Source organism: Marmota flaviventris, chromosome 19 (assembly GCF_047511675.1).
Source record: "Marmota flaviventris isolate mMarFla1 chromosome 19, mMarFla1.hap1, whole genome shotgun sequence".
NCBI lineage: Eukaryota > Metazoa > Chordata > Mammalia > Rodentia > Sciuridae > Marmota > Marmota flaviventris.
Window position 1 is genome coordinate 5,235,169 of NC_092516.1, and position 26,582 is coordinate 5,261,750.

At 48.6% G+C, this 26,582-nt stretch overlaps 1 protein-coding gene across 8 annotated transcripts; it reads left to right on the forward strand.

The window, feature by feature from the left end:
* Positions 1-98: 98 nt before the first annotated feature.
* On the forward strand, positions 99-25,743 carry Anks3 (ankyrin repeat and sterile alpha motif domain containing 3). 8 transcript variants are annotated; one of them, XM_027940607.2, is made up of 17 exons: positions 99-143; positions 2,376-2,547; positions 5,285-5,483; positions 5,685-5,806; positions 7,383-7,464; positions 10,734-10,869; positions 16,019-16,177; positions 17,564-17,701; positions 18,106-18,212; positions 18,527-18,703; positions 20,680-20,804; positions 23,111-23,252; positions 23,658-23,830; positions 24,182-24,267; positions 24,819-24,902; positions 25,149-25,240; positions 25,381-25,743. In XM_027940607.2, exons 2-16 carry the CDS (start codon positions 2,378-2,380, stop codon positions 25,226-25,228), a joined length of 1,980 nt encoding a protein of 659 aa, XP_027796408.2. In that variant the 5' UTR covers positions 99-143; positions 2,376-2,377; the 3' UTR covers positions 25,229-25,240; positions 25,381-25,743. The 8 variants fall into 8 exon arrangements, 5 of the variants coding, with proteins under 5 accessions (XP_027796408.2, XP_027796412.2, XP_027796411.2 ...); XR_003583516.2 differs by lacking the exons at positions 25,149-25,240; positions 25,381-25,743 and adding an exon at positions 24,398-24,561; XR_003583517.2 differs by lacking the exons at positions 25,149-25,240; positions 25,381-25,743 and having other exon boundaries at positions 23,638-23,830.
* The last annotated feature ends 839 nt before the right edge of the window (positions 25,744-26,582 follow it).

The window sequence follows — 26,582 nt, forward strand, 5'->3', positions numbered from 1 at the left end:
GCTCCTGGGCCGGCGGAGGGGGCGGAGGAGCCCATCCCAGGACTCGGGGCGTCCCGGCATGCCTCGCGCGCTCCCGCAATTACTTCCGGGGCGAGCCGGGCGCCGGGGCGGCGGTCCGCGAGGAGCGGCTAGGGCCGGCGCAGGTAGGCTCCGCGGCGGCACCTGCAGCTTCGGGGCCCGGTGTTCGGGCGCGGCCGTGCGCTCGCCCGCGGGCAGGCCTTGGTGGCGCGGTGCCTGGCTCTGAGGCGCGGAGTGGGACGGCCCCGCGCGGGGCGGCAGGGTTCGCGCGCCTGCGGGAGGCGTGGAGCAACCCCAGGGCCGCGGGCGCGCGCTGTCGCCGGGTCGCCCCTGGGCTCCTGGACGGACCTCCTCCCGTGGCGTGGCAGCCCCAGCTTCAGGATTTTGAAATTCCTTATTTTAAAAGTAATAGATTTGGGCTGGGGTTGTACTTAGTGGTAGAGTGCCTGCCTAGCACATGTGAGGCGCTGGGTTCGTTCCGCAGCACCACGCAAAAATAAATTAAATAAAGGTATTGTGTCCATCTACAAAAAAAAAAAAAAAAAAAAAAAAGTAACAGATTTAAGAATTCTACAAAATGGACAGGCGGAATGAGAGTGAAAGCCAGCGTGGTGGGCACCTGTAGTCCTGGCTTCTCTGAACGCCGAGTGGACGCGATCATCTGCTTGAGCTCAGGAGTTCAGGTCTTGGGGCTCAGGATGTCGCTAGGTGGTAGAATGCGAGCATGGTAGAGGCCTTGAGTGGTTTGATCCCCAGCACTCAAAAGAGGTCCCATCCCCAGTGCTATTTCCTGAAGTTTTGGAATTGAGGTGCAAAAGATTTTCTAGCTGCATACAGATAATTCATGAGAGATATTCCTCAACATTGGGCAGCATCTGTTATGTGTGATATGTTATAAATCATAATAGATTCGTAGTTCTGTGGCTTATGAATTCTGCATAGGCTCCTGGAGACCTTGTTTGTTTCTTATTGTCCATCAGTGCTCTGCACTTCGCAGGTGTCAGATGTGAGTATCCAGTAGGGAGACAACAGCCCCCAGCCTGGAGGAAGCTTTTGAGGTAGAAGGAACACACCCAAAGAAGACTGGTGGGATCTATTAAAAGAACTAGCACTTAGCTTTTTGGGATTCTTATCCAGGCTCTGTTGACTAGGTCTGTTCAGGATCAGGATTCTTACTTGCCTGTGAGAGGCCTGTGTGATTTCATGCTGGCTTGTGTGGGGAGGTGGTGGTTCCAGGATAGGACTCATTGCCCCATCACCTTTGCATGTGCTCTTGTCAAGGGCATGCAGGGTCTTTGTACCCCAGATGGGTGGCTTGTTTGTTGTTTGGTCACTGACTTTTGGAAGAAGGCTAGGATGCTTGGGAGTATTCTTCAGTAGAAGCTGAGGTTTTTTTTTTTTTTTTTTTTTTTGGATACTGGCAGTTGAACTCGGGCACTCAACCACTGAGCCACATTGTTTATTGGAGTTTTTTTTTTTTAAATGTGGTGCTGCAGTCGAACCCAGTGCCTCACGCATTCTAGGCAAGTGTTCTACCACCAAACCACAACCCCAGCACCCTCAGCCCTATTTTGTATTTTATTTAGACACAGGGTCTCACTGAGTTGCTTAATGAGGCTGGCTTTGAACTTACGATCCTCCTGTCTCAGCTTCCTGAGCCACTGGGATTACGGGTTTGCGCCACTGCACCTGTCTTAGAAACTGAGGTTCTAATGGCTTCTGTGAGCTGCCATTGTACTTTTAGGACATCTGAAGGTGATATGGCCACCTTTTATCCTTTTCCCCCCCTCACTGAGTTGCTTAGCGCCTCCCTAAGTTGCTGAGGCTGGCTTTGAACTCGCGATCCTTCTGCCTCAGCCTCCCGAGCTGCTGGGATTACAAGTGTGCAGCATTGCACCCAGCTTCCATGTGATTTTAATAATAGCCCTTTGACATATCCTGTACTCGTTAGACAGGAATTAGGGACTGGAGATGCCTCATACAGTGCTAAATTTTGCTGTGACCCCAAATACAGAGTTCTTTCCCATCACTCCCAGGAACTGATTGGGTCAAAGGACCCAGCTAAATTTTTTTTTTTAAATAACCCATTCATGAGATTTTCAGGTTTTCTGGAGCTTGCTGGAGAATCCCTTTTAGACTCTGAGTCTTGTGAATTAAAGAGAAAATACGCTATAGTTAACCTCATTTTCAGTCTGACAACAGGCTCACCAGTGTCAGCATGTTGGAGCTGCTGGTTAATGAAAGAAAACTAAGTCTTGGGGGTGGTCGCCAGGGCCCTTGGTCTCTCAGGGCAGTGATGTGGCTGGTGGCCTACTGCAGGTAGAAGTAAGACCTAACCCCTGGGCCTCCCTCCACAGCCATGTCCGAACTCAGTGATGAAGCCAGCGAGCCGGAGTTCCTGAACCGCAGCTTGTCCATGTGGCATGGGCTGGGCACACAGGTCAGCCGGGAGGAACTGGATGTCCACTTGGATCTTCACACAGCTGCCTCTATTGGCCAGTATGAGGTGGTGAAGGAGTGTGTGCAGCGGTAAGAGGTCTTGGGGAGTGTTCCTTTGCCTCACCTTTTGAGTAGGGTCCCAGTGGTGTTGGATCCCTCAAAGTGAGGCCTTGTACATGGTGTAGACCTCTGATCCTTGGGGGGCCACCAGCCAGCCTTTGTCAGTGGTAACTTTGCTGGGAGCTGGCAAAGAAGGTAGTTTTGATTTCGATGAAGAAGAAGATGGTTTAAAAGTTTATTGTAGGGTTATGAACATTGATTTATAGCTTACCTGAACCAGAGTAACCTTGGGGTTTTCACTGAATGCAGAAATGCCCAAATAAATAAGAATAAAGATAGAAAGCAATGTCCTTTGGCCTTCTTTTCCCATTTTAATCCATGGGGCCCTCCTCTCCCCTTCTGCACAGAAGAGAGAGGTCAGGCTTTTGGATGCCCTTTGAGGATGGCCTGACTTCACTGCATACAAATATTTCATCCTAGTAACACAGAAAGTCCTTTATAAGGCCCAGGCCTGTGTCTTCCTGTGATTGCTGTGACCCCAAATTACAATGTGATTTTTTTTTTTTTGGTACTAGGGACTGAACTCAGGGGCACTCAACCACTGAGCCACATTCCCAGCCCTATTTAGTATTTTATTTAGAGATAGGGTCTCACGGAATTGCTAAGCGCCTTGCCATTGCTGAGGCTGGCTTTGAACTCACAATCCTCCTGTCTCAGCCTCCCGAGCCTCTGGGATAACAGGCGTGCGCCACTACGCCTGGCCACAGTGTGATTATTATTATTATTATTATTTTTAACATTTTATTTTTTAGTTATAGGTGGGCACAATATCTTTATTTTATTATTATTATTTTTAATGTGGTGCTGAGGATTGAACCCAGTGCCTCATCATGCCAGGCGAACGCTCTACCACTGAGCCCCAGCCCCAGCCCCACAGTGTGATTCTTAAGGTGATTTTTGGAAAAGGGTTCCACCATACTTTATGCTGACTGTTGCCATTTCACCTTTGGCAACTTGGTGAAGTAATAATGTCTGTCCATACCTCCCATGCCTTCTCTAATTCCTGGTGAGTCAGAGCAGAGCCTTGTATGGCCCTAGGTCTTCTGCTCCCAAATCATAGCCATCACTCAGAAATTGCTGGCCAAAGGATTTGTAGGACTCCTTTACTGAGTGGCCTTAGGGATAGGTAGTTGGGTATGTGGTCCGCATGTCCCCTCACAGGGTCACAAAGATCCCTGTTATAATTCTCCTTTGGAAATCTCAAGCACTTAAACCTTTGGGTATCCTGTTAAAAAGTATGTTCCAGAATGACTCCACAGAGGAGAGGAGGGCCAGTGGTGGGACATTGTTTGTGCCGGCTGGTGCTTCACACAAGCTGAGAGGGGGGCTTGCTCACCATATGCCCTGACTGGGGCCTACAGGCAGGTGGCATTGGAGGGAGAACAGGAGCCAAAGGGGAGGAATGAGATGCTTTGTGGGAGCAGCTTCATCCCTTGCCATGGAATTGCCCCTTCCAAAAGGAGGCAGTGCTTGGCTGGAAAGGTCACTTAAGTCTCACCCCAGAGCAGCTCCACGGGGCTCTCCTGCAGGGTTGCCACTGCATTCCTGCAGTCAGGACCTTCTAGAATGTCTGCCTGGGCATGTGTCCCTCAGTCAGTAGGTGTTGCTAGTGAGTGGGAAATAATCACCTGGTGCAACTTAGTATGTGGATCACACATCATGTGGACTGATTGTGAGTTGTTCCCGTCACTAGAGGCAACAGTTGTGGGAGAGGCTGGGTGCAGTGGTGCACACCTGTTCTCCCAGCTGTTCAGGAGACTGAGGCAGGAGGTTTGCAAGTTCCAGTACAGCCAGGGTAATTTAGCAACACCCTGTCTCAAAAATGAAAAAAAATGGAGGTGACTGGGATGTAGCTCAGAGGTGGAGGCTTGCCTAGCATGGGCAAGGCCCTGGCTTCCATCACCAGCACCACGAAGAGAAAAAAAATTGTGGAAGGGGAAAGGCCCATGGCGTGTTAATGGTACACCTTGCTACTGGGAGTGGGTGGTATTTTAAAACGTCACTCACATAAAGTCTGGACTGGTAAAGTCCACACTATTTCTCCTATAGGGAAATGCATTTTCAGAATATTAGCGGAAAAATAGGATTTTCTGGTCACAGATTTTTCACATGTTTCTGTAGGTTGAAGTGCAGTGGTTCTTATTTGTTGTCTAAGTCCCTTTTTCCTCAAACCCTGTGTGCACCCAGCTCTGCACTAACAGACTGGTTATTGATTTGCTGATAGGTGGTCAGGGTGTCTCAGCTTCAGCTGTATTGACAAACCAGGCCTCTTGTCTTTGCCTTAGAGTTTCCTGTACACCACAGGGTGTTAGCAGCCGCCTGGCCTCCACCTTCTACATGTCAGTAGCTCCTTCCCCAGTCATGATTCCAAAAATGGCTCTTGACCTTGGTGAATGTCCCCTGGTTAAGTACCATCTGTCTAGCTGGTGGTATGAAAGAAGGTAATTGTTGGTCTTGGGCTAGGAGGAGGGGCAGGTGAGAATATGAAGTTAGAGAAGGAAGAGAGTTACTGAGGACTTTGTAACCGTGTGCATACAAGCCACGGGGAACATTTCCCTGCCTGTCTTCCCCAACCCTAGGGATGTCTGGGGGTAGAGGACTTCTGCTTCTGGAATGTCAGCTGATCTGGCCTGGCCTGGCCCCTGGCTCTGGTGAACCCCAAATGTGAGACGGCTGGGTGTGTCTAGCGTATCTTGCGTTTGTTTAGGAGAGAGTTAGATTTGAATAAGAAGAATGGTGGTGGCTGGACCCCGCTGATGTATGCCTCCTACATTGGACACGATACCATCGTGCACCTGCTGCTCGAGGCAGGGGTGAGTGTGAATGTGCCGACCCCAGAAGGGCAGACTCCACTGATGCTGGCCTCCAGCTGTGGCAACGAGAGCATCGCCTACTTTCTCCTCCAGGTGAGCTACGAGGGGGCAAAGGCCCAGAAACCCGAGGGGCTCCCAGGCTGCCCTGGCAGGACATGAGGCACTGCAGGCCACAGTGTTCGTGCACGCGTGTGTAATCACTTTCAATTCTTTCAGCCTGCAGCCTGAAGGGCGCTGCTGTCCGCCCACCCACATGGGGAAATGGTCCATAACCTGCACTCTGTTCTCTCAAAGCAAGGTGCAGAGCTGGAGATGAAAGACATTCATGGCTGGACTGCACTTTTCCACTGTACCAGTGCCGGGCACCAGCAGATGGTCAAGTTCCTCCTGGATAGCGGAGCAAACGCCAACGTAAGGTGATTGTGGCATCTTAACTGAACATAGGAGTAGGCAGGTCTCCTCACTCTAAGGAGGGCAGCCATAGAGGCAGCTAACCAGACATCAGGGCCACCCTGCCTTGGTGTGAGAGGTTAAGATGAAGGGGCAGAATGAGTGGGCCTACCCATATATGTCACTTTACACTTATTTATTGGGACATTTGGTGCATCTTTCTAGGCTCCTGACCTGTTTTTCATTTTTTCTTTTTTGTGGGTACAGGGGATTCAACCCTGGGCTTTGTGCATGCTAGGCAAGCACTTTACCACTGAGTTACACTCCCAGCCCTTTATGTTTTAGACAAGTTTGCATCAAGTTATCCAAGCTGACCTTGAACTTGACAGTCCTCCTGCCTCAGTCTCCCAAGTTCCTGGGATGACAGGTGTGGGCCACTAAGTCCAGCTGTGAGTGGAATTTAACTGGCAAAAATGAAATGCTTATCCTTAGCCGGTATACCTATGGCCCCAGCAGTGCAAGAGCTGAGGAGGAGGACCCATTCCCCTGATGCTGTGCACAGCCCTTTGGCTGCTGCTGTCATCCATTTAAGACACACCATAATTTCTAATGACTTTAATAAATAAAAACTGTGCTAAAATTGAACTTGCCTATTGATTTTAAAACACATTCTGACTTCAGAGATGTTAAAGGGTGAAAAAAATATATGTGTGTTTTAGAATGGATGAGAAGCAGCATTTAGCATGTCTCCTGGCTTCTAGAGCAGCAGGAAGTGTGGGGAGAAGAATGAGCTGCCAGAGGGTGCTAAGCTCAGGGAGGGCAGGTGGGTTATTAGTAGGGGAGCCTTTTGAGCAGCTCAGGAGGGTGCTGAGTGCAGAAGATGGGATTTGGGTGGATGAGAGGGAGACAGCTTTCTGAGGAATGAGGAGCAGGAGCTGCTTGGTGACCATGATTACAGCGGGGTTTAGGAGAAGTGAGTGAGGACGGCCTTAGAGGAGGGAAGTTGAGAGGCAGTAGACTCAGGAGAGTTAATGAAACTCGTGCATCACTCTTTAATCTCACCTCGTTAGTTTTTTGGGGTGTGGGTACTGGGATTAAACCCAGGGGTGCTTAACTACTGAGCCACATCCCAGCCCTTTTTTATATTTATTTAGGAACATGGTCTCACTAAGTTGCTTAGTGCCTCTCTATATTGCTGAGGCTAGCTTCGAACTTGTGATCCTCCTGCCTCAGCTTCCGGAGCTGCTGCGATTACAAGCGTGCACCACTATGCCAGGCCTCTTTTTTTTTTTTTTTTTTTTTGAGACAGGGTCTCACCAAGTTGCTTAGGGCCTCACTAAGTTGCTGAAGCTGACCTTGAACTTGTGATCTTCCTGCCTCAGCCCCTCGAGTTGCTGGGATTACAGGTGTGCACCATCATACCTAGCCAACCTATTCTTGAGAAAGTGCGTGCATGTGTGCCAGTGAGCACAAGAGGCCGCATGGGCATTAGCATGTACCGCTTTCTACAATCAGGGGTCTTGGCTTGCTTTTGTCTTTGGCAGGGGCACTTCTGCGTGGAGAACATATTTCTATTAATCACCTGCCTGTGCCATCTTGCAGGGAGCCAGTCTATGGATTTACTCCTTTGATGGAAGCAGCTGCTGCTGGCCATGAGATAATTGTGCAGTATTTTCTGAATCACGTAAGTGATCCAGTTTGTTAGCTTATAATTTTGTCACAGCAAATGAGGAATCATCACGGAAATAAGAACTATAACAATTTTCTTTTACACAGATGTAACTTTTCTTTATTTAGTCAATTCATTTTCCTTGTACATCCATTGATGCCAGTTATTGAGTGGTGCCTTGGGCATTAGGGGTACAGTGGTGAGTTAAAATCAACACCTGTTCCTATAATGATTTTGAGTATGCTCTTTAAATATTAAGGGAAAGTTGGGCTGGAATTGTAGCTCAGTGGTAGAGCACTTGCCTTGCAAGTGTGAGGCACTGGATTCGATCCTAGCACCACATAAAAACAAAGGCATTGAGTCCATACACAATTAAAAAATATATTTAAAAAAATATTAAGAGAAAATGTTTTAAAAAGTGAATAGCACTCATAATTTTATCACTTGGAACTTTTTTTTTGGTACTGGGGACGGGATGGGGGTTAGGGGAACACTTTACCACAGAGCTACATCCCCAGGCTCTCCTCCTACCTCAGCTTTCTGAGTCCGTGGATTACAGGTGTATACCATCACATTTGGCTTCACATTTTAAATTTAATAGGTTCTAATAAAAAAACAAATTAGGGCTGGGGAAGTACCTGGGATTGATCCCCAGCCAGCAAAAAAAGAAAAGAAAAAAATGAAGAGACAGTTAAAAGATGGGCAAAGAAGATGTGCACGTGAAAAAATGATCGACATCAGTAGTCTTCCTTAGACCTCTAAGATGTCTGTGATGAAGAGGGCAATACCAGGGGTTGGGGTGTGGAGAGATGGGGCCCCAGAGGCTGCTGAGGGAGAGCAGGCTGGCAGTTCCTCTTGACAGTTACACCTAGTTAACCAAGGCCAGGCCAGTTCTGCCTGAGACACATACCCGGGAGAATGGGAAACCTGCATCTGCATAGAAGCTCTTTCAGGGAGCTCCTAGGGATCGGGAGTGCCCAGAGCAGTGTTACTCACAGGAGCCCAGAGTGGAAACCCTGGTGTTTTGTTATGTGGTTTTTTTCTTAGCGGTGTTTCGTGCATACCTGTCCATGTTGCTGCACTCTCCCACCTCCTGGGAATGAACAGGAGGTGCTCCATTGTTTGTTCTGATTCAATTCACTGACCTCTGTATGTTCTTTCTGGTTCTCACTATGCTAAATGTTGCAGCAAAAATCCTGAATTTTAGTATGTGTCCTTATTTATTCCCTTAGATTGGATTCCCAAAATGGAATTGCTGGGTCATGGGTTGTAGACTTCTAATGTTCTAAATTCCTCCTGTTCCTTTGCTCTCCAGCTTGGTGGTCAGCTTGCCACCATCAGATGTGAGACTATGGCTGAAGCTCTGGGTGTTTTGTTTTTTTTTAAATTTTTTTACTTATACATGGGCACAGTGTCTTTATTTTGTTTATTTATTTTTATGTGGTGCTGAGGATCAAACCCAGGGTCTCACACATGTGAGGTAAGCGCTCTACCACTGAGCCCCAGCCCCAGCCCCAGACCCATCTGGGTGGTTTTTTTTTTTTTGAGATAGGGTCGCACTATGTTGCCCAGGCTTGCCTCAAACTGGAGATCCTCCTGACCCAGTCTCTTAAGTAGCTAGGATTGTAAGTATGTGCCACCACGTCTTGACAAGCTTTTATGTGTTTGTTTATTTTATTTATTTATTTTTTAGTTGTTGATGGATCTTGATTTACTTGTATGTGGTGCTGAGAATCAAACCCAGTGCCTCATACATGCTAGGCAAGCACTCTACCACTGAGCCACAACCCCAGCCCTTGACAGGCTTTTAAAGTTGAAAATTTACTGGACTTTCCCAGTTTCTTTTCTTTTTTTTTTTTTTTTAATTATTTTTTAGTTGGACACAAAACCTTTATTTCTTTTATTTTTTATGTGGTGCTGAGGATTGAACCCAGGGCCTTGCTCGTGCTTGGCAAGCACTCTACCACTGAGCCACAACCTCAGCCTGGACTTTCTCAGTTTCATAAGTAAATAAGGTTATGTAGTTCATTTAGAAAATACAGAAAATTAGGAAGATTGGAAAAATCCCCATCATCTTCCTGCTTTAAAGATGTTAACATTGGGCTGGGGTTGTGGCTCTGCACTAGAGCGCTCACCTAGCACATGCAATGCCCTGGGTTCAAACCTCAGCACCACGTAAAAAAAAGGTAAAAAACAAAAACAAAAGTTAACATTTTTGGCATGTTTCCTCCTGGTGTTGCTTTCTTGCCCTGGCATTGTGTGAGGCTGTGGTTGTGATGCGTGTGTGGTTTCCTGGCCTGGTTCTTGCTGACCTTGGCCAGACCAGCTGTGAGTGTGTGTCTCCACTGAGGGTTGTGACGAGCATTCTCGTCTCTAGGTTCCCATTGCATATCTCTTGTGCTGAGCACTTTGTGCTTCAAACTCTGTATTTAGGGTCCTTAGGATAGTCATACACGTGAAATCTTTGCACTGAAAGACTTTAAGTACATTTTAGAGCTTTGCATAAAAGTGCCAAGTTCAGTTTCAGAGGGTGGTGTCCTTGTTCAGAGAAGTCTCTAAAAGGCTGCTTCTGTGGTGAGAAGTGGAGCAAGCCAGACAGCTAGGTGCAGAGTGGAGGAGGGGTCCTGTGTGGCGGCTGCCGGCCACTCCCTTCTGCTTTGCCACTGAAGTGCAGCAGCCCCTCTCCATTCTGCATTTGCCCAGCACGACTGTGAACCTGGCAGGGAGAGTTGCTGCAGCTGTGAGGTGGCTTGGTGACTACTCCTGGGACATGGCCATAAAGCCTCTCTCTTGTCATTAGGGGAGTGAGGGGCTGGGGTTGTGGCTCAGTGGCGGAGCACTTTGCCTCCCACATGTGAGGGTTCTATAAAAATAGAATAAAGAGGGGCTGGGGCTGGGGCTGGGCTCAGTGGTAGAGCGCTTGCCTTGCAAGCACAAGACCCTGGGTTCAATCCTCAGCACCACATAAAAATAAGTGAAATAAAGGTATTGTGTCCAACTACAATTAAAAAATAAAAAAATTAAAAAAATAGAACAAAGATATTGTGTCCAGGTGTAACTTAAAAAATATTTACAAAAAAGAAAAAAAAAAAAAAAGGAGAGTGAGAGCAAAACTTGCTAAGTTGGTCAAATGCACCTCTTTCTCCCTGTCATACGGTGTCTTTCCCACCCTAGGAATGATCAGGAGCCTACAAACCTTGTCTTCTCATCCCTCCTGGGTGGCCCAGGGAGCGTGGGGACTCTGAGGGGGAGCTTCCTAACTCTCCTTTCACTGACCTTCACAGGGAGTCAGAGTGGACATGAGAGATCATAGTGGAGCCACGGCCCGGATGCTGGCCAAGCAATATGGACACATGAAGATTGTGGCCTTGATAGACAGTCACTCGCCTGCTCTGCCTAAGAACCTCTACCGGAGCCCAGGTACCTGTATTTGCTGCTCTGCTTTATGCATTCTGGGTCTCTCTCTGGCTGTGGAGGCATTCAGAAGAAGACAGCTGGCCTCCCTATTGGGAGGCCCTCTCTCCCCCAGCTCTTGCTCTAAGGAGAGAAAGACAGTCAATTAATGTGGAGAGTGGTCCCTGCCGGCCTGCTAATGTGCATAGCACAGGGAGTGTGGAGCCCCTGGGAAGTGGGGTAGGAGGGGAGCCTCACAAAGGCTTCTTTTCTGGGTTTTTTTTTTCTTGTGGTGCTGGGGATTGAACCCAGGGCTTTGTGCATGCAAGGCAAACACAACTGAGGTATATCCCCAGCCCTGTTTTTTTTTAATTTTTGATTTATATTTTTGTGGTGCTGGGGATCAAACTCAGGGCCTTTCATGTACTAGCTCTATCATGGAGCTATATCCCCAGTCCTGTTTTTTATTTTTTTATTTTGCTGATAGTGTTCATTGCCATATGTATTGATCTTTATTGCCTGTGGATTTTGAATCAGAAAATTTTTCCCAGTCTGACATGGTTGTGCACATCTGTAATCTCAGCTACTCAGGAGACTGAGACAGGGATTATACGTTCAAGGCCAGCCCAGGCAACTTAGCAGTACCCTGTCTCAAAACCCAAAACACAAAGGACTAGGGTTGTAGCTCAGTGTAAAGCTCCCTGGGGTCCAAACCTCGGTATTGTAAAAACACAGTCTCCCTAGGCCCTAGTTGTATAAAAATTCACCCATGAGTGAGGTACCCTTGTGGTATTTGTAATCCCAGTAACTCTGGAAGCTGAGGCAGGAAGATGGTGAACTTAAGGTTAGCCTCAGCAATTAGCAGGGCCCTAAGCAGCTTAGACCCTTTCTCAAAAAATAAAAAGGGCTGGGAATGTAGTGCAGTGGCACAGTGCCAATGGGTTTGATCCCTAATACCAAGAGGAAAATACCAAGACTTTCCAGGTTTACTGCTAGTCCTTGTGTGTTTGGTGCTGGGTGTCAAACCCAGGGCCTCTCAGAAGTGCTGTGAAGGTGCTTGTCCACTGGAATACAGCCCCAACCCTATGGTTTCATTTTTTACATTTAGATCCCTGATCCATTTATACTTTTTCTTCGCATGTCATGAAGTATGGATCCAGTTTTATCTTTTTATTTTTTTCCTTTTCACTGGGGATTGGACCCAGGGAAGCTCTATCACTGAGCTACTTCTCCAGCTTTTTTGAAAAAATTTTTGTATTGAGATAGGATCTTGCTAAGTAGTCCAAACTGTCCTTAAACTTTGCCTCAGCCTCCCACGTAGCTGGGATTATAGTTGTGCACCACCATGTCCAACAATTTTCTTCTTCCACATTGCACCAGTATCATTTATGTAAAAAGCCAGCTTTGATCTAGTGGCTGGAGATGCGATCTTTGTTATCTACTGAATTTCCATTTTACCTGTGTTCTGTTCCACCCGTCTCTGTATTTGTGCCCACGAGCCACACACTGTTTGACCAGAAGCCTTTTGTAGCTAGTTTCACTCTGGATTAGGGCTATTTCCCCTCACAGCTCAACCTTTTCATGTTTCTCTAGGTTTTGGGTGTGTTTGGTGTGTTTTCCCCCATGTGGATTTGAGTATCAACTTATCCAGCTCCTTGAAAAGTACTATTTTTATTCAGATGGTGATAAATTTGTAGATTTAGTATATCTTTATGTGGTTACATCATCCCATCCAAAAGAAAAAGAATGTGTTTGGTTCTCTTGTACTTTTAGGGCTTTCAGAAAGGTTTTAAATTTTTTTTCATATGCATTTTGCCTGTGTTTATTCTAAAGTATTTGACTGTCTTTGTTGCTGTCCTAAATGGGGTTTTTGCTACCATTGTATTTTTTTTTTTTAATATTTATCTTTTAGTTGCAGTTGGACAATACCTTTGTTTTATTTATTTATTTTTATGTGGTGCTGAGGAGTGAACCCAGGGCCTCCCACGTGCTAGGCGAGCACTCTGCCACTGAGCCCCAGCCCCTCATTGTATTCTTAACTGCTTATTGTCAGTGTGTATGAAGGCAGTTGATGTCTCTGTGCTAATTTTGTACTCTGCCCTTACTGAATTCTTTCATTGTTCAAATTAGTTTATTATTGATTCTCTGGAACTTTCCAGGTTTACTATAGTACAAACTACAAATCAAGATAATCCTCTGCTCTGATTCTCGTGCCTGATCTTGGTGACACCTCTCATCTGTAGTGTTCAAGCATGACAGAGCACTAGTGCATGTCTTCACCTTGGTCCTGGTCTTGGTACAATGCCACATTAAGAGGCTGGCTATGTTAGGGAAGTCTCCATCCATTCCTGTATGTTTCAGGGTTTTTTGTTTTGTTTTGTTTTTAAAAATAGGAATATCCTTTGCATTTTGATAAGGACTTATTCTTTTCTTGTTTTTTGTTTTGGGATGCTGGGGATTAAACCCAGGGGTCTCCATCACTGAGCTACATTCCCAGCCCTTTTTAAAATTTTAAAATTTGAGACAGGGTCTCACTTGAATTGCTGAGGCTGGCCTGGAACTTGTGATCCTGCTGCTTCAGATTCCTGAGTCACTGAGATTATAGGTGTGTACCACTGTGCCTGGCTGTCAAGGACCTTTGTCTGCATCTGTGGAGATGATTGTGAATTTTATCTGTAGCTCTCTTAGTATTTGCATAAATCCCACTTGGTGAAAAAATCCTTTTTTTTTTTTTTTTTTTTTAAGTACTGAGGATTGATCCCAGGGGTGTTCTACCATCGAGCTATTTCCACAACTTTTTTAAAAAATATTTATTCTTAAGTTTTAGGTGGACACAATATCTTTATTTTACATTTATGTGGTGCTGAGGATTGAACCCAGTGCCTCATGCATGCTAGGTAAGCACTCTACCACTGAGCCACAACCCCAACCCCACCTTTTTTTTTTTTTTTTAGTTGTAGGTGGACACAATACCTTTATTTTATTTTTTGTGGTGCTGAGGATCAAACTCAGTGCCTCATGCACACTAGGTGAGCACTCTACCACTGAGCCACAACCCCAGCCCTATTTCTACAACCTTTTTATTTAAAAAAATTTTTTATTTTTTAAAATATTTTTTTGGAACTGGGTATTGAATCCAGGGACACTTAGCCACCGAGCCACATCTTTAGCCCTTCTTTATTTTTTATTTTGAGACAGGGTCTAACTAAGTTGCCCAGGCTAGTCTTTAACTTGCGATCCTCCTGCCTCAGCCTCCTGAGTAGCTGGGAGTACAGGCGTGCACCAGCAGGCCCGACTTGGCCTAATTTTAATCTGATGGCATGATTCCACCCTGGCTTCTTTTTTCCATTGGCCTGCTCCCCACTTGCCCATTCATTTATTTTGAACCATTCTGAGAATGTGTGGGATGTTCCATTTCCTATAGCCACTTTACGTCACTCACCTCCTCCTTGTTTCTGTTTTCACATAACTTCCTTTATCTGCTCAGATGGAACCATATTTTCCTCGCAGTGTAGGTCTTTGCACGTACAGGAAAGAGTGGCCTCCCTGGTCTCTCGCTCTGTGATTCACTTACGCCAGCAGTTCACATCTGAAGGGGCTGGTCTGCCTCCTCCCAGAGCCAGGCACACAGCCAGCCACCTTTCCTGCTCGGGATCATCTATAGTAAATACTACATCATAGAGTATTTATAGTATACTATAATATCCATATTTATAGTAAATACCAGCTCAAATAATCTTGCCAGTTCCTCTTTTACATGCCTCAGTTGTCTCTCAAAAGAAGAATCAAACTGGCGGTGGTAGTGCACACCTGTAATCCTAGTGGCTCAGGAGGCTGAGGCAGGAGGACCACAAGTTCAAGGCCAGCCTCAGAAATTTAGTGAGGCCCTAAGCAACTTAGCAAGACCCTGTCTCTAAATAAAACATAAAAACGGCCAGGCGCAGTGGTGTATATCTATAATCCCAGCAGCTTGAGGGGCTGAGGAAGGAGGATTGTGAGTTCAAAGCCAGCCTCAGCAGATTAGAGTCACTTAGCAACTTAGTGAGATCCTGTTTCTAAATAAAATATGAAAAAGGATGTATCTCAGTGATTAAGCACCCCTAGGTTCAATCTCTACTACCAAAAAATAAAATAACAAACAGGTTTTGGGGGCTGGGGTTGTGGCTCAGCAGTAGAGTGCTTGCCTAGCGCATGTGAGGCCCTGGGTTCAATCCTCAGCACCACATAAAAATAAGTTTTTAAGGAAGGGCAGCAGAATAGAATAGACAATATGATTGATGTATATACATTCCATGTATGTATTATATATCAAAATGCATTCTACTGTCATGACTAAAAAATAAATAAATAAAAATTAAAAAAAATAAGTTTTTAAAAAAGGTATTAAAAAAATGGGTTTGGGATGTGGCTTAGTGATTACGCACCCCAAGTTCAATCTCTGGTACTAAAAGAAAAAGAAATAGTATCAATGATCAAGGGGAGCCCTATACAACTAAATCCCCAAATTTTGTGTTAAAGGTACATGATTAAACCGGGCATGGTGGTGTACACCTGTAGTCCCAGCAGCTCAGGAGGCTGAGGCAGGAGGATCACGAGTTCAAAGCCAGCCTCAGCAAAAGCCAGTCGCTAAGCAACTCAGTGAGACCCTGTCTCTAAATGAAATACAACATAGGGCTGGGGATGTGGCTCAGTGGTTGAGTATCCCTGAGTTCAAACCCTGGTACCAAAAAAAATAAAAAAGTTGTGTCTGATATTAGTATATTTTTATGAAGAAATGTATTTACTTATCCCTTTAACTTAGAATGAAATTTTGTTCCTTTTTGAAATACTGGGGACTGAACCCAGGACCTCTTACATGCTAGGCAAACCCTTCACCATTGAGGTCCACCCTCAAAATTTCTAATTACAAACAATACAGACTTGTTATAAAAAATTTTGTAAACCCAAACAGTGGAGTAAGAACTCAAGTCCCCTGTCACAGCTAACTTAACAGCTCCTTGTGGCCCGAGCAGGGACTGGCCAGTCCTGGCATTTGTCACTAGTCAAGTTCTGGTAAACACACTTCCCTTCTTTATTTAGGAATATTAGTTATGGTTGTTTTTCCCATTTTACTGTAAAGACTAGTGAATCAGTCCATCATGGAACAGATCATCTTAACTTTGTGTTTGGCCCACAGAAAAATATGAAGATCTGAGCTCTTCTGATGAGTCTTACCCTGTTGCTCAGAGACAGAGGCCCTGTCGCAAGAAGGGCCTCAGCATCCACGAGGGGCCTCGCGCCTTGGCCAGGATCACAGCAATTGGACTTGGAGGCGAGGCCCCGCAGCCCCATGGTGGTGAGCAGTCCATACTTCCAGAGGGCCCTTTGGTGTTGCATCTCAGGATTCTCTCCTGACAGAGAGGGGACAACACTCAGACCCTGGCCTCAGGCTGCGGTGGGACAGCCTTTGATGCTCAGGGAGATTCAGAACTGATCCCAGTGATGAGGGTGTGAGTTGCTGGTTAGCTCTTGGGTATGGATTTATCTCCTTTTCATTGGGTAAAACTAGCAGTTTTTCTTCTGCTGTGGAAATGAAGCTAGCCCCTGATTTCCTTCAGTGAGTGGGTGGGTCCACATTGGGGACATGTAAAGGGCCTTCCCTGGCTCTGCCCACATCCCCTGGGCAGAGACACATTCGCCTCCAGGCCGCGAAGGCTCTGCCTCTGCTCCTCTTGAGGTATTGATTTTTTTTTTCTTTTTAAATATTTATTTTTTAGCTGTAGTTGTCACAATACCTTTATATTATTTATTTGTATGTGGTGCTGAGGGTCGAACCCAGGGCCTCGCACATGCTAGGTGAGTGCTGTACCGCTGAGCCACAACCCCAGCCCTGAGGTGTTTTTTTTGTGGTGGTGGTTTTTGAGATGGGCTCTTGTTATGCTGCCCAGGCTGGCCCTCAGCCCCTGGGCTCAAGTGACCTTCTGGTGCTCCGGCCTACAGGTGAGCACCAGCGGGCCTGGCTGTACTTGTTTTCCGTGGGCCAGTGTATTCAAGGGTCATGTTTTGCATTGCTACTGTTAGTTTTTAGCTCAGGGCCTTTTTCTTTTTTAACCAGGTATCCTTTTAGCTGGACTTGATCGGTTCAGGGGAACTGATGACTTCTAAATGCCCATGTTTAAAAAAGCCACAGGGGATACACACCTGGTGTACGGGGGTGGGTATGAGGGGGAAGTAGGTGTTCCCAGCTAGCAGGAGCACCTTGTGGGTGGCTTCTTTGGCTTAGGTGCCTGTAAATCTGGCTGGCTGTTCTCACTTTTCCCCTTGAAGAAGCAGCAGTGAGGACTGGGGTTGTGGCTCAGTGGTAGTGCACTTGCCCAGCACGCGTGAGGCCCCGGGTTTGATTTTCCAGCACCGCATATAAGTGAGTGAAATAAAGGTCCATCAACAACTAAAAGATATAAAAATAAAAATTTTTTTAAAAGTGAGGGGACTGTAGAGGCCCTGGCCACTGGCTCCGCCCTGCCAGGCTCTTACTGAGACAGGCTGGTCTCTAAAACCCTCACAGCCTCTTTCCTCACCTGCCAACTACAGATGACAGCCATGGCCAGGGGCCACAAGGTTCCCCGCCTGCTGCCTGCGTCCTGGTCCCCTCACCTGAGAACCCCCGAGGCTGGTGCCCCTAGAACAAGGGCCTGTCTTTACTCTCATATTCTGTGGGTCTGTTGCCCCATTGTATACACAGAGCAGCTGCCTCCACGGGGCTACATGACCTTCACCAGCAGTGATGAGAACCCCCTGGAAGGTGAAGGCCTCTGCTACCGGGACGTCACCTCCCCCATCAATGAGCGGGACGTGGAGAGCAGCAGCAGCAGCAGCCGGGGTATGCCTCCTGCCCGTCCTGCTGGGCTCCCCTGAGCAGGAGAGATTACAGAAGGCCCTGGTTCTTGGGAGGAAAACCAGAGTCTGCTGTGGGGCAGGTGAGGAGGGCTTCTGGGCCAGAGCCCCATGCAGGCCGGTCTAGAAGGCCCTCACAGCCATTCTGTGGAGGGAGACGTGTTTAGTTTGGTGCTGTTCTCGGTGCTTGGGATTTATCAGTGCACAGAAAGGACGAGTACCCTGCCCACCTTACTGGGGGGCTCTAGGACATACAGCAGGAAGCTGAAGCAGCGCTCAGCTTGGAAGGAGTTGCGGAAAGCTGGCTAACCAGGCCCAGGCACAGGCTCTGGGGCGCCCCCTTTGCCCTCCCCGGTGAGGCCTCTCAGGCATCCTGTCTTCTGTTCCCAGAGGAGCCTGTTTTCTGTGCCAGCCTCGGGGCTGTGCGAAGCAGCAGCTGTGAGGGCCTGGTGAGAGCCCAGGGGCTCAGCAGTGAAGCCTCCCTGGAGAGCAATGAGGTGATGTCTCCCCTCTCCCATCTCACTCCCCTCCCTTCGTGTATTGGGGCTGCCTCACAGTTCACTGGGAATGAGCCAGTCTGATAATAAGTATCTGGTGCAGTCTACACTGTGCTCAGAACACACCAGAGGCACCGTTGGGGGCTCACCCTGGCGTTACCAAGGAGGCCTCTGTGGCTGGTGGGGGGTGTTTGATCAGTGCTTCAGGTCTCACCGTCCTACAAGGGCAACAGCACAGCTAAGCCCGGAGCTGGGAGCAGGGCAGGGCTGCAGCCCGCAGTCACATTGCTCCCAACACACACCTCTTGCCACAGGATTCAGATCATGTCCGTAAAAGCTCCGTTCGCAGACAAACCAAGAGTTACGTGAAGACCAAGAATCGTTCCAGCACCAGTGATGGCCAGTGGCCTCCCAGCTCCGGGACTTGTGGAACAGCCTGTTCCCCAAGATGTGTGCCCCAAGCTGAGAGGTCATCCTACACAGGACCCCAGGTAAGACCGCTTGTCAATCTGGTGATTATACTCTTGGAAAGATGGTGCTTTTGTGATTTGAGAGGCACTTCTTTTTTTTTTTTTTTTTTTTTTTTAACAATAGAAAAATATTGTTCACTGGTTTATTTTTCCAAATGAGCAATAGGCTATTTACAAATAAGCAGATCTCCAATGATGTGTATTAAAATGGCAAGCCTATTACCTGTTTGAAATCTAAATGAAAAAAACTTAAGGCACATTTGATCTATGAGTTAAAAACAAACATTCTGGTGTAACAACAAAGTCATTTCACTTTTGTCCCCAAAACACATGAGCACCAAAATTGTCCAAGAACACTTAATATTTAGTAAAACAGGAATGTGAAAATTAAGAAAGGGGTAAAGTCTCTTCAAAAGGAAATCTTTGGAGATCGGTTTACTGCAAATAAAACATACTAACCACACTCCTAGTACACATAAATACTAATACTACCAGGTACTCAAGAAATGGCAGAACTCAAAACAATGGATATTAAATAAATTAAAGGTATTCAGATGCCAAGGATAAAATAAACAGTAATTAAAGAATGAAGTAACCATCTCCACAACAGACAGGACAAAGTGAATGAAACCAAATACACCTCCCCCCATGTTTTCATTAGGGTGTTTTTGTTTGTTTAGCTTGCATACATTAGAATTATTACAGTAATTAAGAGAGGCGCTTCTTACGTACGTGTAACAGGCCAGGCACTGTTGAGGACAGAGTGCTGGTGGGTTTTCTAGATGAACTCCCTAACAGTCAGCGGCCTAGATGGAGCGGTTTTCACCTCCTCATGGACGGGATTGCACTCTGTCCCCTTACTGTCCACGTCAAGTTGGCCTCCTCAGCCTTAGGGAACAGATTTCAGAGCTGCCTCCAGAAGTCAGTGATGAGATGCTTATGAAGTGGGGACAGCATGATAGCACATGATGAAAGGTGCAGCAGCCCCTTCCTTGTGGCAGGCCACCCTGTGGAGCAAGCTGGGGGTTACCAGTGTAGTTCTGGTGCTCTCCTGCCCTGTGGCAGCATGAACGGTACAAATATGTAAGCATTGCTGGCTCCATTGAGAGTCCCCTCACGGGCCTGTGGGCAGGTGCACCTTCAGTTCCTCAAACACAAGTTGATTGGAGAGTTTATGGTCCTGTGGAATTGTGAAGCAACCACCTTGGAAAATTTGGTCCTTCATTCAAAGCAACAAAAACTTGCACAATAGAAATTCCAAAGTTGAAAAATGCTACTGAAATAAAAATTTCACTAGCTGAGTCCAAGAGCAGATTAGAGCAGGCAGAAGAATTAGCAAATTGACTTGGGCTATCTGAGGGTGTCTGGTCTGAGAAACACAGAATGAAGAGATGTGAGCAGAAACTGTGATGTGCCACCAGACACCAACGTGCAAGGAGGGAGGGACAGAGGAAGCATGTAAGGAGCAGCCTGGCCTTCCCAGGTCCCACCAAGAGCATGGGTCTGCACACCAGGGCTTGGTGCTTTGCAAGTAGGAGATGTGCATGTAGACAAGCAGGCATGAAACCCTCCAAGAGGAGACTCCCAAAAGGAACCAGAGCCAGGACTCATCACCAGGGATTCTTAAATTAAAGGCTCCATTGTCACCTTTGTGGAATTGAGCAGTTGCCACACGCAGCAGTCAAATGTCCAAGGGAATATGAGAGAAGAGTAACAGCAGTGAGCAAGAAGTCTTGGAATGTGCCCCTTCTTGGCCTCCTCAGCCCCGGTTGTACATCCAGACTCCCTGTTCTGCCTGATGTACTGCAGGCAGAGGGGTGGCATGGAGCCTCTACCCACAGGCAAATTGTCCTGGAGCTGAGCTTGGGGATTCAGTGGGCTCATACCAGGTTGCACCTTGAGGAAGGGGGTGTTAGGAGAGGAGGAGCCTGGTTCTGCTCAGCAGCCGCCGCTCCTGCCCCAGCTTCCGGCTCCTGCATGTCTCTTGGGCCCTCTAGGATCTTGCAACACTGCTGGAGCAGATTGGCTGCCTGAAGTACCTGCAGGTGTTTGAGGAGCAAGATGTGGACCTCCGCATCTTCCTGACCCTCACTGAGAGTGACCTGAAGGAAATCGGTATCACGTAAGTCCCAAGGGCCACCTCCGGCCTCACCCCGTTTCAACCAAACATTCTGGGGCCAGATTACATCTTGTTTCCTGGCACTCAGCCCAGCAGGCAGAGAACTGCCATCAGCTAGACTTGCTCTATCCAGCGTCCTCTGTCCCTCTTGCTCAAACAGAGGGCCCCTCAATGGCCCTCTGACACCACTACATTCGAGGCCCTTGGACATTATCTGCCAGTTTTTTGGGTTTTTTTTTTTTTTTTTTGTATTTAGGGTTTTATTACTTCTATTACTTTTCTCATGATCAGAACATTAAGAATTGTACAGATTGGGCTGGGGCTGGGGTTCAGTGGTAGAGTGCTTGCCTAGCACGTGCAAGGCTCTGGGTTTGATCCTCAGCACCACATAAAAATAAATAAATAAAGGTATTGTGTCCAACTACAACTAAAAAAATATTTAAAAAAAAAAAGAATTGTACAGGTAATCGTCACATTTCCACCAGAGGTAGTAATTCACAGCATGGGCTTATTTTTCAAGAGCTTGAATGTGAAATGTTTTAACATAAAAACAAAATAAGTATAGGTCTTTTGTCTTGAAACATCCCCTTTGCATCCAATTGAAGTTAATGTCGTTAATGCTCCTTCCTTGTGAGTGAAGGGCTCTCCCTCCTTACCCTGCTTGCCATCAGGCCCTGGCTCCGGCTCCTGTGTCCTCAGGAGGCGTCCAGACACTGCCTCGCATCCTTGGTTTTCTGCACGACTCCCTGAGTCTTCCTTGCAGGAAGGTCCCTCCACTTTTACTATCTTGGAATGTCTTAAAATTTTTCCCTCATTTTTTTTTAATATTTAGTTTTAGGTGGATACAATATCTTTATTTTTATGTGGTGCTGAGGATCGAATCCAGTGCCTCATGTGTGCTGGGCGAGTGCTCTACCGCTGAGCCCCAGCCCCGGCCTCCCTCACTTCCAGTTAGAGGGTTCTTGCTGCCTACTTTCTCCTGGGCACTGCGTGGATGGGCCTCATGGCCCCCGGGCCTGTGGTGAGAGCCCTGCTGGCCTTCCCTGTGTGCTCTCACGCATGGTGAGCTGCTTTCCTTGTGCTGCCTCAAGGGTCCGTCTTCTGGAAGTCGGGTGGGTGTGCCCTGGTGTCGCTGAGGGCGTCGTGTGGAGGTTCGCGGGTGTTACTCACGTCTTTGATCAAGTTTGGACTATCTCGGCCATTCGTTCTTCAGTGCTCTCCTGGCGCCTTCCCGTCCGTCTCCTGGGATTCCCACAGTGTGGAGTGGGCACCCTGGTGGTGCCCCACAGCTTCTTCAGTCTTTTTTGTTTCTCAGACTAGATAATTTCCATTGCTCAAATCTGCCTTTGAATCTCTCCAGTGATTTCTTTTTTTTTTAGTTATTGTACTTTTCGGCTCAAGTTGCTTTGGTTTCTTTTTCAGTTTCTCTGTTAATAGTTCTACTTTGTTTTCACCTTCTCCACATCTTTTAGTTCTCTGAGCACTTCTAAGATAGTTGTTTTAAAGTCTTTGTCTAGTAGAGATGTGTCAGGTTTTATTCCGGGATGGTATCTTGTTTTTTATTGACTCTTTGTCCTATAGTTTTTTTGGTGTTGGAAACAGGACATTTGTCTCATAACGCAGTCACTTTGGAAATCAGGGTCTCTACCTTCCTCAGGGTTGGCTGTGTTTTATTTTTTGCTGTGGGCTTCTCGGGCTTTTTCTGAGCCTGTGCCTTTGTCTGGGCGTGTGGTGATTTTCTGTAGTTGCTTTTGAATGTCCTGGTCATAACTGGCCAACAGAAAGACGAAGAAAAGGCACCACCCTTTAAAACCCCTCAGGAGCCACTGCAGCCAGCATTCAGGTCAGGGCTTGCAGCATGGTCACGGCCTCCGTTTCTCTGATCTTTGGAGGACAAGATCTTCACTGCCCACCCTGGTTGCCATAAGCTGCAGGGCTGAGAGACTGGGCCTGGGTAATTCCACTGTGCTGGGAGATGAACTTAGACTGACTGCACCTGCCACCAAGGTCTTCTGTAGACTCTAGAATGCAGACTCACATTCTGCCAGTGCAGGTGTCTGGGTGGTGGGGAGACAGATTCCTGGTGATATGGAATCCTCTGTGGACTCATGAGCAGGCAGACACTGTTGTCCATAGCCCTGGGGCCAGCAGCAGAGGCTTTTAGCAGCTGTTTCTGTCCTTGCCCCAGGATCCCAGGTGATCCTTTAGAGCCAAGGGTTCCCCAGGGCACAGCCTTGGTGGCGGGATGGCTCATGGAGTCCCTATGCACGTAGCACATGCTGACAGGCATCCTTCTCTGACCCCTGCAGGTTGTTTGGGCCTAAAAGGAAGATGACCTCTGCCATTGCCCGCTGGCACAGCAGTGCCCGTCCCCCAAGTGATGCCCTGGAGCTGGCCTATGCTGACCGACTGGAGGCCGAGATGCAGGAGCTTGCCATCCAGCTGCACAAGGCAAGTGGGGGAGAGGGAAGGAGTGTGTGCCAGTGTGGCTTAGCAGTACCTGGAGTTGTACCTCGGCATGGGCAGGGGACGGGGCAAGACCCAGAGTCAGCCAGGGAAACAGCCAGACACACAAGTGGATGCTGCCACACAAGGCGGGAGGCTCAGAGGGGACATGAGGAAGGCAGGAGGTCAGGTGGACGCGAGAGAAGAGCCACTGAGGGTGAGGACCAGAGAACAACAGCTGTGGAGGAACTGGGTTGTAAAGGACAGGGGACCAGGGGAGCAACACCCAGCAGCTCAAGGATGGGGATGGTGTCAGGTGGGGCAGACTCCAGGCTCCTTAGGGAAGCCCAGCCCCAGGGGACTCTGCTCCCTCTTGCTTTGCTCCCTCCAGCCCAGCCTCTCTCCCTGCAGCGCTGTGAGGAGGTGGAGGCCATGCGTGGCCAGGTGTCCCAGGAGCAGGAGTTGCGGGCTGTGGTGGAGAGCTGCCTGTTGGAGCAGGATGGCGCTCGCAAGAACGTCCACACCCAGCTTCAGGAGACCTGGGCCCTGGCCCAGGGTGCCACCCTTGTCCTGGAGCAGCTACGGTGAGTGGGCTCAAAGCTTTCCAGGGGCAGATGCATTAGTCTGTCTGCCAAACTGCAGAGGAACTTGCTTTTGTGGGGACTCACTGCCATCACCCCCCACCAATTCTTAAGCAAGGTGTGGGTTCAGGCCTGGTTCTCAGTGCCCCACCCGTTCTGCCTTGGCCCTGGCTCCAGCAGGGTAGACCCAGGCAGCAGTAAGGACCGTTTCTCTCCTGCTTCTCAGTGGGGCTTTCCTGGGGTGCTTGCCAGCAGCTGTGGGGACAAAACAGCTCTCCTTACCCTTGGGGGCATGGGCAGAAAGGCTTTTGGGGAGGCTTCTGCCTCACTAGCACTTGGTTTTGCATCTGGCAGAGCCTGTCAAGCTGAACTGTCAGCCCGAGTGAGGCAGGACCAGCCCTACAGTGCGACCACCCTGGGCCCAGGCCACCCATTGGCAGGTAAGGAGACAGTAGCCTCTGGAGGGGCAGAGGGGTAGGAAAGGAATCCCCCAAACCGAGCTTCATCCAGAGTCTTTTGGTGGCTTTCACGTCAGCACCTTACCCACCCAGGTCCCTATATCATTCTCAGGTCCTGGGAAAGGTTCCCCAGAGAACCAAGCTTGCTTTCTCACCAGTGAGGGGAGATGCCATCCCTGGTGGTGGGAGGTACAGTCCCTACAGTGTTGAGAAGACCCCTTTGTGGCCAACTGTGCTGTTCAAAACCTCTAGTGACTTTTGCACTCCACCTGGGTGGTAAGCTGGGGCCACTTCCCAACCAGTAATTAGAACTTTGGTCAGCAAGTAGGAGGTCATGGGTCTTTCTAGAAAGCCTCATAGACTCCCAACTAGAGAGGTCAGGACAGGCACAGGCCACCCCTGCCTCAGCCTCTGGGGATTGCTGTGGTACCAGTAGTTAGGTAAGGAGGGTCTCCTGGTCATTAGAGCTTAGGACAAAGGTAGGGCCCCGGGCGGGGAAACACCCCAGAACAGCACAGCCCTCTGTACTACAGACTCCAAAGGCTGGCATGCATCCCTGCAGGCCATGAGCCTCCCTGAGCTGTCGGGAGCCCTGGAAGACTGTGTCCATGAGATGGGTGAGTCTTCAGAAGGGCAGCAAGGCCTTGCCCCACCTGGGCACCAGATTTTGGTGGGAGGGAGGCAGGGGGAGCCCTTCCCAGGGACAGCAGGTTTGAGTGTTTCCACCCTTAAGTTGGCCTTGTGGCTGGGGCCATTCCTGCTCTGGGGCAGGCCCTGAGCCCAGGAAGAGAGACTCAAGATTATCCATTCCCAGTTCCCTTCCTCCCTGCTGCAGAGCACAGACTGTCCTGTCACCTCCTTAGGACGAGCACTGTGCTCAGTGACCCAGAGCCTGGAGAAGCTGCAGGTGCTCAACGGGAAGGAGAAGTGGCGGGATCCCTAACCAGGAAGGATGGTGAGAGTCTGCCCAGGGCTGCGTCTGTGCCCGGCCACAAGCCTGCCGCATCAGGGACCTGCTCTAGCAACCTTGGTGCAGTGGGTGTTGCGGTCCTCAATCTTCCTCTCCTCTCTCACCAGGGCCTTTCTGTTTTTCAGAATCTGACGTTGGGTGATCGATCCACCCTGAAGTTGTGTGCCAGGAAGACCAGAGGGCAGGCCAGGCCCAAGGTGGGGCTGAGAATCAGGCCCCAGGGAGCAATCTGCAGACAGAGGCGGAACTGGGGCTGTGGCCCCTGCCAGGCAGCAAAGTCAGCACTGAGGAAAGGATGAGGGCTTCTCACCCAGAATCCGGTGGTAAGGCCCTGAGCTCATGGGCTGCCATGTCCAGACCAGGCAGGCCCTGGAGAGACGGTATCCCACACAAGTAGGCACCTCACCAAGGTCTGACCTCAAGGTGAGGACCAGGATGCCTAGAAAATGTGCCATTTGTTGGAGAATAAAATTTACATCGGCTGATAAGGGCTCAGTTCTGGTCATGTGTGCAGTACTGGCCTACACACCAGCAGGTCAGTGAGGGGCAGTCCCTACCAGAATCTTAGCCCCAGTGAACTGGGGCTCTGGGCGAATGTCCCTGCCTGTTCCCATCCCTTGTAGCAAGAGCCTAAGTGGTTCCGTGGAATCCAGCTTACAGCAGACTACTAGGAAAGCTAAAGCGTAAACCAGGCACAGTGGTGCACACCTGTAATCTCAGCGACTCAGGAGGCTGAGGCAGGAGGATTCACCAAGCTTGAGGCCAGCCTGGACATCTTAGACCCTGTCTCAAAAATAAAAAGGGCTGGGGATGTGGCTCAGTTGACACTACATAGCAAAGTGCTTTACTCCCCACCTGACAAGCCTTAGTGCACTTGAAGGTGGAAGCTGGCTGCAGCCTTCCTTGCCAGGCTGGATGTGGGCTCTGGGGGTTTCCCAGCTGTAGCACTGGAATCTTTCTAGGTGTGGGGCCCTAGAGACTGCCAGTGGTGGCCTTCCTTCCCATGGTGGCTGTTGTCCTTCAGAACATTAAGCCTGTGCTCCAGGTCACTCCCTGGAGCTGCATGCATTGTGCTGAGAATGGAGAAAGGCCGCCTTTCAAAGCAGAGGTTAAAGGAGCTTGATGCAACTCCCACAGGAGGGTCTGAGCCTTGGGACAGGGCACAACATCCTGAGCTGAAGAGCCATGTGCAGGCCCCCTTTTAACTGACCAACCGGATAGGGTAGCTGCCTGCTGGTCCCAGGCTGATGATATAGCTCAGTTGGTAGAGTGCTTACCTCGCATGCCCAAGGCCCTGGATTCAATCCCCAGCACCACCAAAAACAAA